The sequence below is a fragment of the Ananas comosus genome, linkage group 10 (assembly GCF_001540865.1).
Source record: "Ananas comosus cultivar F153 linkage group 10, ASM154086v1, whole genome shotgun sequence".
In the NCBI taxonomy this organism is placed as follows: Eukaryota; Viridiplantae; Streptophyta; class Magnoliopsida; order Poales; family Bromeliaceae; genus Ananas; species Ananas comosus.
In genome coordinates, this window is record NC_033630.1 from 2,469,686 (window position 1) to 2,482,545 (window position 12,860).

General features: G+C 33.4%; 1 protein-coding gene across 1 annotated transcript; it reads right to left on the bottom strand.

Moving 5' to 3' along the window:
• On the bottom strand, window positions 482-3,188 carry LOC109716137 (basic leucine zipper 19-like). The gene is made up of 4 exons (XM_020241459.1): window positions 2,485-3,188; window positions 2,264-2,354; window positions 1,979-2,105; window positions 482-991 (listed from the first exon to the last, which is right to left on the bottom strand). The coding sequence occupies exons 1-4, from the start codon at window positions 2,940-2,942 to the stop codon at window positions 828-830; spliced, it is 840 nt and encodes a 279-aa protein (XP_020097048.1). The 5' UTR covers window positions 2,943-3,188; the 3' UTR covers window positions 482-827.

A 12,860-nucleotide genomic window follows, 5' to 3' on the forward strand; every position in this document is an offset into this window, starting at 1 on the left:
TGCGAATTTCTATTTTACCGTGCATGTATTTTTAATCGATCAAATTTATATAAGTCATTAGCCTGGGGCTTAATGTGGAGGTTAAGGCTCGGCTTTAATGCCTGGCCTGGAACATAAACAAATGCCTCACTAGCCTTTTGGTAGCATACTACATCTAATATTAAAAAATATATAATAAATAAATGATTAGTAAAAATGAAATATGATTTACATACTCGAAGCCCGACCTGTAAAGCCCATAGGAATGTGGCAAGTCATTTTTGGGTCCATTATGTAACACAAGAGGTGTGTTTCGCTCAGATGTGTCGTATATTTTTTTTCATGGTATCACAATTCATAACGGTATCACTTATAATATCAAAAACTTAGTCTTCGCTTACTAATTTTGCAGTTGTTTGAAATAGAGAAATTGCTTAAGAAGCCAAATAAAAAGATCAACTAATCGATTAACAAAACACCAAAACATACCAAAAAAGCGATCTTTAATGTCCATAATAATAATAATATTGCACAAGAACTAAGATAGATCACCAGAAATTAGAATGGTACATTGAAACCAAAAAACAACAAAGAAATACTTTTCTAGTGGTATACAAAAAACAACACAACTAGAAATTAACCTCTCTAACTCATCCATCTCCATCATAATTTTTGCCAACAATTTTCATCCCCATGATGAATTGAATAACAAATAAAAGAAGAAAAGAAATACAACAAAAAAAAATAAAATACACAAAGAATACAATTTCCACCACCACAACAACCTACAGAACAATCTTATCAGGCGGGCCAACGATCTATATATCGTCGCGTGTTTTTGAAAAGCATCACGAGGGAGGGCATAGCATAGCGGCCCCCTCGCGGCCGAGGAGCTCTTTCTCGCCGCGAACAGAAGCATCCGAGGCAGGAGAAGCCATTTTCTTGAGGTTTTGTTGTTGCTCATACACACGTCTCAGCCTCTCTATCTCCTTCTTAAGAGCTTCTTGATGTGCTGCAATATTAGTATGCATTTCGACATAAAAAATCACAATGTGTAAACAATTTCCTTTTTTTTTTTTTTGTTGCGAGTACATTTAAACAAATGTGGAGATGAGGAATAGGGATGAGATAGGCGTATAATTAAGGTTTCAAAGGTCAAAATAAGCTGTACAGGAATAACTTGTGGTAGTCAAAATAAGTTGTACAGGAATAACTTGTGGTAAATGCGTATTTGAGGTACGAACTAGGTCGAACAAAAACAAAAATGGTTTATCCCTAATACTTTTTTTTTCCTTTTTGAGAAGAGTACTACTACATCGTCAAAATTCCAAATATTATCCATTCGTTATTTCTCACTTTTAAAAGCCTTAATCCGTACTTATCTTTAAAAAAAAGAAGAAGCATTTGTTTGGCTCCGCGCGTGTACCTCGGTCGAAAAACAAATAATTTATATTTATAATTAACATAATGAAAGTACTAAATATGTTGAATAATTTAGTGTAGCATTGAAACAAAACGTGGCTCTTACGTAAGCATAAAAGGTTATTTCTTCAAAAATAGGAATTGATACTTCTAGACCAAAATTGATAGTGAAGCTAGAGCATATTCTTTATGTTTAGCCAAATTATAGACCTTTTCGTTTTGACCAGCTCAATTCCCATCAGAAATTCATAACATTGAACAATAATTCAGAATTTGGAGCACCCTTGAACTAAAAATCCCACCTTTTAATCCATAATGCTGTTGAATATAAATATTAAAAATATTATATTAAGATAATTCTAAATCATTTCGTTCTGTGAGGTCGTAAGTTTAATTTTTTATTTAAATATGTAATAAATTAAATTTTTATATTATACGACAGGTTAAATTATCTAAGTGTCTTTCGTATATATTGAGAGCATTAGTGCATAGAATTCTATGCTAAGGTTAATAAACCACGAGAAAGAAAAAAGAGAAGAATGTAAAATTAATCTAATGACTTAGTGAAGGAACATACCATCCTTGAAGATCTTATCTTGCGCTAGAGCAGCAATCCGCTGCTTAAGATGGCTGTTCCCGACGGTCAGAAGCGAGCGCTGGTGATCGAGGAATGCGACTCGTGGAGACAATGCCGACACCTCCGTCTACAATTCAGAATCAAATCGATTCAGTAAATAACAAGCAACTCTATGTAAGCGCGAATCTCAGTCTAATTTAGAGGAAAGGAAAAAAAAAAACCTATGTGATTTTTTTTTTGAAAATAAAATTATAAGAGGAGAATTCTCAAACAATGGGCTTGTACCTGCAATGACGTGACGCTACGTTCGAGCTCGGATATGTACTGCAGTTTCCTCACTCGGGATCTCTGCGCGGATTGCCTATTCGCCAATATCCTGAACAGTAACCAATCTATAAGATTCAGAGATAATTCTAACACAATTAATGCCGCACCATTTTCAATGCAAACGTAATTTGCAAATATAATTTATTTTTAGCATTTTCAAATCAGACCGTAGCGCGTACCTCTTAACCCTCTTCGGATCAACAAATGTGGTAGGCTCAGGCCCGGGAGCCGGCTGCTCCTCCTCGCTCTGCGCCTCCTCCGCCTGCTGCTCCGCTGCCGTCTTCTGATCTTCATTAATGCTGTTATGATCCGACGGCGTCGACGGGTTCGACGACGACACGACGGGCGCCGGCGGCGGCACGTCGTCGGAGAACATGGACATGAGCTGGTCGTCGTCGAGGCGGTCGAACTCGCCGCCCCCGCCGCCGACGACGGCGGAGCAGTCGGCCAGCGGCGCCTCGAGGAACGCCACCGAGTCGCTGACCGACCGGCGGTGGGCCCCGCGCCGCGCGGCGGAGAAGCAGAGGAACTCGTCGACCCAGGACGGCTGCTGCGGGGCCGACATCGTCGGACTCCTCTCGAAATTGACGGCCCAGTTGCCCGCAATGCTGGGGATCCTGGGAGGCAACTGAGCCATTAATCTCCCTTTCCCTCCAGCAAACTAGCTAGTGTGAAGGTTATATTATTATTATGTGTATGATCTTCTTCGGATTAATTAGCATCTTTGTTATTTTGTTGTAATGGGGAAGGAGAGGTAATGTAGGTGGAGGAGGAGGAGGTCACATGGGAGGAGGAGAGGGGACAGCTAGAAACAGCTGTGCGGTAGAGAGAGCGAAAAAAAAACAAAAGAGAGAGAGAGAGAGAGAGAGAGAGAGAGAGAGAGAGAGAGAGAGTGTGTGTGTGTGTGTGTGTGAGGGCGAGGGAGTTGGGACTCAACGGTTACACAGGAAAATCGCAGAGCGGTTTTATAATAATTTTGGCAGAATCAGCGACCACGTGGTGACGCAACTGTAGCTTTTGTGCGCCCACCCCCCCTCAACAACGAAAAATCTAAAATACACCGAGACTTCATTTGCTATTACAAAAAAAAAAAATACTTTTTCTACGGTAATAAACTAATTATGATATATTTTTTACGATCTCATCAAAAAATATAAAAATATATTTCTAAAAAATAGAACTTTATTTTATCTAATAAAATCAGATGAGTCTCAATACCAAACTAAGCCCAACTATATTTATTGAAATGACGTTTCTAACTAACTAGATATTTTTCTTTGAGTTTATTCGTCGCATGATAGTTATTAGAAATATATTTTTATTATATATATTTTTTTTCACTATCCTATTCCATAGTAGATACTTTAGGTAAAAATAAAATTAAAATTACATTGTTGTTAAGATCAACAATTTTTTCAATCTTATGTTGCTAAGGTGAAAAAAAAATAAACTATAGGGGAGCAAATTAAAGTTTACCTAAAAGAAATTGAGAAGCTCCTCCATGGATTCTCGTTGAGATTAATTGTTTGATTTATCATACTTCCAGATTTTATTAAAAGGTTTGTCCACAGGCTATTTAGATAGGTTTGTAAACTTTCGTTTTTTGGGATATATTCCTCAACTTTAATTTAAGTTAATTTAATTAATTAAATTTTTTTTTATTAAATTAATATATTACCGTATCAAATTTGATAACCTTAATTACTTTTCAGCTGATAAAAAAGTGGATTTCGCTACTAATTAGAGATGAACAACTAAAAAGAATGAGTTTTCTAAGTAATTAATTAATAATTAATAGCTAAATTTTTAATTAATTTAATAAAACTCAAGATTTTGATGACTTAAATAATTAAATTAAAAATAAATAAAATTAAGATACGGAGGTACGAACAAAAGAAATAAAGTTTAAGGACAATTTTAACATGCGTTTGAGGGCGCTGTTTTACATATCGCTCTCATTTTTTTAAGAGCGCATTTTGGATCTACCATTATATGTATATATAGAGTACAGAGATATTAATTCTACAGCAAATTAATTTAAATTTTAAAGCTTTTTGCATCTTCTCTTTTGACAATGTAACTCACTAAAAAATAATTAAATCTTTAATTACCATATATGTAAATTATTTTATCTGCAAAGGCATGCGTACACAAGAATTAACAAAGAATATGCTTATGTACTTACAACATCAAATTAAACATATTTTTTTACGAATTATTTCTCAAACTCACTACAACAGAATTAAGTTATAGGAGTACATGTTTGGAACACTTTTGTATAAGTGTCACATTTATGTCAAAACTTTTAAAAAAATTTACTAATACGTAAATATAAAGCCGAATACAACCAAAAATAAAAGATTACTCTACTCAATTCACCCCACCCAGCCCATTCAGTCCAATTACAAACAGAAAAGAAAAGAAAAAAAAATTGATTAATATCTTCCCTTCTTCCCTCACTCAATCTACTGAAATCCTAAACGAAGAGTCCTTCCCTATCCTACTCCTATGCCACCGCAACCAACGAGGTAGAGTTTTGGCGGTTGCTAAATACTTAAATAAGTGTTGGTAAATTAGTAGCACTCTTTTTAGATTATAGCGACACTCTTTAACTGTCACTATATACCTAGCGACCCCACATATAGCAACATTTTTTAAAAGTGTCGGTAATTTAGCCAGCAGTATTTTTTTTGACCTGTACTGATATTTAAAAGTGTTGCTATATACCGTTTTTGTTGTGGTAACTATGCAGGAAAGTTAAACATGAGAGATTAATATATGAAACACTAATATATAATTTTGAGCCACTGCATGAATAATTAGCATTACATCACTTACATGCACAGTAGAGACATGCGATCCAAAAATATTACTTGTCCAATATTTGCAACTAATTATTAAGTGACAAAATTATAGACTCAGCCATGTGGATTTATACCCATCTTGTTGAGATGTTGCTCGCCACTTGAAGGGATTAATTGCTACTCCTAAGTACTTTTGCTTGTTGAGTTATTTTATTACATACATATATATGTATCCAGCTATGCACATCAATGGGAACAATAAAGTAACAAGTGATGCGCATTGTAGATTTTGGTACTTGGTGATGGGATATGGTGGGAGTTTATGTGGAATAATAGGAGGGAAGTGTTGCTTGCACCCAGTGTATTCATACAATTTATGCGCGCGGCACACTTAAAATTTAATAATCAAGATGATTAATATTTTTTTAAGTTAAAAATTTATTAGATAACTATGGTTTATTTTAGTTAAAATTAAGGCATATATAGATAAAATTATAAGTTTTGAAAATTTATATTCTAGCATTAAGAGTTTCTTTGGTATTGTAGACGCTCTAACGGAATTATTGATTAGCTAAAAAAATATTGTGACAAAAATGTATAGATACCGGCTTTTCTATTATAGCTAGGTGGGGAATTAGTTCAGACTATCACTTAGAAAAACAAACAGAATATTATTCAATTGTACAATTTTATTGCACTTTATAGCAGGTTCAAAAGGAGCCTAATTAAGTACAAGCCTAAAAATAAATATCATACATAAAAGAAATATATGATGTTTCATATATAAAAGTTTTGCGTGATGTATAATTAATGTATTCAACAAATTATATTTTAATTTTAAAATCTTCATAATAAAATTAAAGAGTTTTGATATTGTCAAAACTTGTTTTAAAATTGCCAAAGCAAAATAAAATAGATTAAATTCTGGTTGGATATAATGTATTTTTCTCTGACAATAATAAAAACAATTCTAACATTATTTATATTCTAAGATTATAATGTAGTAGTACATGGTGCACCAGATGCATGCAATAATTTGTTGGGGGAAAAGAGAGGGGGTGGAGGGGAAAGAAGAGTGCGGATTTAAATGATCTCCCCATGTGCGTTGCTCACATACTCTTCTCTGTCCTTGTCCCCAAACAATCATAGATCACATGCACATCACATGCCCCCCTCATTTGCCTTTTCAACTGTTGCTTTCCTTTTCCAATTAATATTCCTCTTGTTTTTCATCTCTTTTTTTGTTTCTTTTTTTTTCTAATGACTTAGGTGTATTGATCCCTGCAGCTTCTTGGCACCTTCAAGGGCTATAATTATTATTGCTTCGCTAGTTGTTTTTTTATATATTTTTTAAATTTTTTAACTTTTAAACAATGTAGGGTGTTGGTTGGTGCATTGTTTGCTAGAGTTAAGGGCATGTTTGGTTCACCTATTTTAGACTATGGAATCGGAATGGAATTCATTGATTCCGATAGTTGCCGTTTGTTTTATAGGAATCGGATTTCGATTCTCATTCCACTCCGAAATGGGAATGGCCAAATCCATTTATGATCCAATCCGGCTTTGAATCCCGAATTGGCTTATTCTAAAGTAACCTATTCAAAATCCTCTTTCATCAATATCTATCTCCTCTCCCTTCATCACTTTTCTCTCTCTTAATCAAAACCTTCTCTCAAAAATTTTAAATTTTCATTCCGATTTTCATTCCAATAATGTACCAAACATTTTTGGATGATTCGTCATTCCATTTCCAATTCCAAAGCAACCCAATTCCATTTTCCATTCCTATTCTAATCATGAACCAAACATGCCCTAAGTGTTACTGTAAAGGGAAAGGATCTGTACCATCTAATCCTTTTGTTGCACTTAATTTAAGTTACAGATCAAGTACTTGGACTTATTACATGTGAATCAAGTTAAACATAGGGGTTTTGTAATTAGCTGTTCTTTTTTTAAAAACAAAAAACTCAGAACTTTGGAAATAAGTTCTCTAGCCTGCTCCAAACAAAAGCAGGAATGAAATTTCACACTTTCAGTCTATAAATCTAAATGCAATAAAGTTTTATAACAAAATAATAATAAGAGAGAAATATGTTATACTATCTGTTTTTTTTTTTTTGAATGAAATTTTACACTTTCAATCTATAAATCTAAATGCAATAAAGTTTTATAACAAAATAACAACAAGACAAAAAAAAATTAGAGATAAATATAGCATACTATCTTTTCTTTTTTCTTTTTTTTGAAGTGTGCTCATCTGAAAATATAAAGCAACTTATTTATTTATATTAATGATGATCAGTAATAAAATATAACATTTACAGTATGCTGTGAGGGTTAATTGAAGTTTTCTATGGGAAAAAAGAGTAGGGTAGCATAATAGTTACATTGAAATCCGCAGCACATGTAGCAAACATTCGAAAAGTAAAAAAGTAAAAAACAAAAAAACAAAAAATAAAAAAACACAGAGTAATGTGGAACACAGTGACACACCTGTCAATGAAAAGTTGATAATTCCATTAACCATCTCTGATCCATCAATTTAGAAAAATAATTCTGTTTGGCCTTGGGATTTGTGGATGTTTTCAGTATTTCTTTTTAATGGGTACTATTAAGAATCCCTGAAATTTATTTTCTTTTTTTTGAGAAAAAGGTGGCACGCTGCCCATTTCATTCATTGGATCGATGAAATAGGCTACAAGGATGAGGCATTCTGGGCCTCGAGAGAATCAAAACGAAGTCCGAAAAAAAAATTAAACTATTAAGGCCTAAGTATAAAGCCCAATCCAATCAAAAATAAAAGATTACTCGACTCAACCCACCTTAGCTAGCCCATTCAGCCAGATTACAAACAAAAAAGAAAACAAAAAAAAAAATCAATCATTATCTTCCCTTCTCCCCTTACTCAATCCACTGAAACCCTAGACGAAGAGCCTCTCGCTTTCCTCCTCCTGCGCGCCGCAACCGACGAGATAGGATTTCGACGGTTGCTAAATACTTAAATAAGTGTTGGTAAATTAGCAGCATTTTTTTTAGGTTATACCGATACTCTTAAACTGTCACTATATACCTAGCGACCCCACATACAGCAATATTTTTTAAAAGCGTCGGTAACTTAGGCAGCAACACTTTTTTTGACATGTATCGACATTTAAAAGTGTCGCTATACACCTTTTTTGTTGTAGTGTATTTATGTCAAAATAAAGTACAAATACAACTTAATCTTAATTATTATCATTTGAATACAAGATTATTATATTATATTTGATTGGATTCTTACTAGAGATGTCAACGGATCGGATTCGGGGCGGATTTTCAAAAATTCGAACCCGAACCCGACTCCAAACCCGAGACCCGAATCCGAATCCGAACCTGACGGATTTTAAAAATCCATATCCAAACCCGAACCCGACCAAAAATCCGAAACCCGAACCCAAATCCGAACCCGAAAATTTGAACCGGAAACAATTAACTTTTTTTTCAATATTTCAAAATATATTATATTAAATCTAAATTTTTAAAATACAAATTCAAATATAACATCAAATTTTTATATATATATTATATATAATATAAAATAAATTCGGGTTCGGGTCGGGTTCGGGATCGGGTCCGGTACAATCAAAATCTATATCCGAATCCATATCCGTCAGATTTTTATTTTTGATATCCATATCCGAATCCATATCCGTCAGATTTTTATTTTTGATATCCATATTCGAATCTATATTTATTTAGTATCGAATATATCCATTTCATTCGGGTTCGAACTCGGATAAAATTTCGGGTATCCATACTCATTGACATCCGTAAATCTTACTGTCATCTCTCATCTCTCCATAGACGTTTGTTATGTAAGATGAAATTCTATATAAAAAATTTCTGTTGTAGAGAAAATTTTCTAAAAACAACATACAGAGTTAAGAGTCAGTTAATAAGATCGATCATCTATATATGAAGATTTTTTTTTTCTTTTTTCTTTTCTATCTCATTTTACCTATTCAAACCCCAGCTACCGCGCGCCATAGGTATATCTAGTTATCTGCTCTTTTTTTTTGTTTTATTTTTTTATTTTTTTTATTTTTTTTTTTCGTCTTTGTCCGACTTTTCATCTTTTTAGAGATCTTGTTGGCTCACCCATGTAGCTAAGTTCATATCCTGAATGAATGAAGCGGGTAGCGTGCTACCTTTTTCTAAAAAAAAAAAAACAACTGAATCGCGAAGCTTTTGATTAGCATTTCGGATAACAATTTTTAGACTACCAGGTTTTTTCTTTTTATTTTTTTATCTGCATGTTTTTACGGTAGAGAATCGGAGCAGGCAGAGAAGGATTAAATCGGAACAGTGAATGTGGTAGCCACATAAGAGAGACGTACCTTTGTCTTTGCATGGGAAGCACATTACGTGTATATTTAGATATTACGTATAATAATGCACGGGACAATGTATATACACATCCAGGGGAGTGGCCATTGCTTCTTCATGCACTCACGTGGCATTGTCTGCCTAACTAATTGCATTCATTTGCGGGGACCCTGCAACATTTCTTTTTTGTTTTCTTTTTTAAGAAAAATTGGCGTGCACCATATTTCGTTCATTCTTTATAAAAATAAGTTTAGCTGAAAATACAAAACATCTATATTTTGAAGTTGAAATTTTGGATATCAACTATTAACTTCTTTACCATCTGCGCTAGAGACAGTTGGTGACCCTCGAACACGGAGAAAGGTGAGTAGAATACTACCGATTGCAAAGGGCTCCGTTGCTATACAATATGTTTTTGATGATAGAGCTTTTGAACCGACGATCGTCACTGCTGAAAATAATCTAGATTACTAGACGTATCTAAAAATCAAATTTTATATTTTTTAATATTATTCTCTTGTACATTAAGTGGACATAAAAAAATGAACGGTTAAAAATAAATATTCTTCAAAAATTGATGATAGGATTCTTCTAATCGATATTAAGAATATAAATCTCATTTTAAAATTTTAAAAATTTTACAACCAAAATTCAATTGATTTAAATTTTCTTACATCGTCAAATGAGCAAACGCCTCATATCGGTTATTAAAATTATAAATTTTGTAACCCTTTGATTAATAAGTCAATAATGTCAAAAAAAATAGAAATTTAATTGCTACATACTCCAAGTAGTATATATGATGTTCAATACTGTCGATCGTCAATTTGGAGACTCCATCATTAAAATAAATCGATAGCAATGAAGGCGCCGTTTACTATTTGATAATATTCTAGCCCAACTCTCTCTCCTTCTATATAGAGAGAGAGTAAGAGAGAGAGGCATTAAGAATGCAAACGAATCCACATTGATAGAACCCTCAGCCCGATTGGACAATTGCAAAAGGAGTTGGAAAAAAACATAACAGAGTATGTTTCTAATTACTTCTACCCTGCGACTACAAAATCATATCATAATCGATTTAGTGTAATATGTGTGATATGATACCACTATTTACATTTCTAATGATCGTTCCTTCTCACTACTGGCAATTTCAAAGAGAGTCTAAGCATTGTTTAAACAATATTATAAAAAAAAAATACTTATTTCAAATTTTTTTTAATATCTTTTCTTTGTAGCAGAAGTAAAAAAGATCAAATGAAAATTTTCCCTTTCAATACTCAAAATATTATTTTATTTTTTGTGCTACAACAGAGCATTTTAAATTTTTAATTTGCAAAATGCTACAATGAAAGTGATTGCTGTCGAGAGCAGAGGAAAACGCGCAGAATTCAGTGCAAAAGCCTCTAACATGGAAGCATTCTATCACTATGTGTAACACAAGTATCATAAATCTCAAAACTACATGAACGACAGAAAAAACAGTCTCATATTAGGAATTGTCTTTTTTTTTCTTTTTTTTTCTTTTTTTTGAAACCAAGACAACACGGGTCTGGAAAGAGGGAAAGAGTAGGGGCACCTCAATGGGCTGGGTTGGGTGTTTTTGGGCGTAATTAGGCCCAACTGATGTTCGAGAATCCGATCGAACCAACATGTGCCAATCTACGCCCGAGCCCGATTTGCCCCAACGTTATATTTTGGGCTTGGCTCCGACGCTTTTTAAGGCATTGACTTGTAAACATTATTATTTTTCTCATTAAAGTTTAATCTAGTTCGAGCCCATCATTTATATAGTTTTGTGTTCATTTAACCTTACTTCATAGCTTATAAGAACAAAAAATTCTAGTAAACTAGCTTTGGTGCTAACAACTAGCTACCATGGAGATGCATTCGTTCTCGTGAAAAGCCAAATTAACTTTTTGGATTTAAATACACAAATTCCAATTCAGAGTTTGGTTAACTTGAAGCCTAGCTAATAGCAGAATTCGAACTCAAGGCACATGTACATCAATTACTCTAGTGATTTTTTTTTCTTTTTTTTCTTTTTTTGAGAAATGCTAAGTCTATAAACCATCTCCATCCTCAAATACTTTTTAAAATTTAATATTACAATAAATAAAAAGTTGATAAGATCAATTTATGATACTTGGCTTTTGGATAGCCAAGCTATGGAATTCCAATTTTTTGGGTTGTAAATCTAGTACTAATTGCACATATATTTTTCTTTCTTATTTCTTTGTTTCTTTATTTTCCCCCTCGACGGGCTATGGGTGTGTTTGGTTGCCCGTAAAACTACTCCGAAAAATTTTTTCGCTTCAAAAGTGGCTTTCCGTTATTTGGTTGCTCGTAAAAAAATTTGCTGGAAATTTTTTTTTACAAATTCTCTAGAAAAATGAAGTTTTCGTTTTCTGCCCGCAGTCGGCGGAAAACGAAAACTTCCTCCAAAAATTGAGACTCACAGGCCGTTCAAAAAAACACGGTTCATGAGAAAGCCAGGTTCTCATGGACCGCGTGAGTGGTCCAATGTGGACCACTCCCTCTCTCTCACACACACACACACACACACACACACATATATATATATATATATATATATATATATATATATATATATATATATATATATATATATATATATAGTTGAACTAGAATACTCTCAATAGTAAACGGAGTGTTTTACTATCGAGTTGTTTTTTATGATAGAGCTTCCAAATTGACGATCGGTTCCGTTAAATATGATCTAAACCATTTAAACTATCTAGAAATCAAATTTCACGCACTTTCGATATATTTCTTTATCCATCTATGAACAGAAAATGAATGGTTGAAAATGAATATTCTTTAAAAAATGGTGATAGGAGTCTTGTAATCAAGATCAAGAGTATAGATCTTGTTTTAAATAGTTTAAAGAATTTTCTAACAAAAATTCAATTGATTTGGATATTTACACCGTTAAACGAGAAAACGTCTCTTATCCACCATTACAATTACAAATTTTGAAACCCTTTGATCATTAGGCAAATGATGTCGAAAAGATTTGAAATTTGATTTCTAAACACTTTAAGTGGTATAGATCATGTCACGGAGCCGTCGTCAATTGAAAACTTTATCATCGAAAACAACTCGATAGTAAAATCCCGTTTACTATCGAGAGTATTCTAGCTCAACTCTATATTATATATATATATATATATTATATTAGAGAGAGAGAGAGAGAGATCCGGCTGGGATACTATTGATAGCACTAAGCACTTGATGCTACTAGTTTTCCGCCGTTAGATTTAATCCTTTGACTATTTTCACCCCTTAGATTATACTATTCAACCAACAACTTTCTTAATCCTAGGGGCCCACATCATTCTAACGTACATTCTTCATCCAAGACG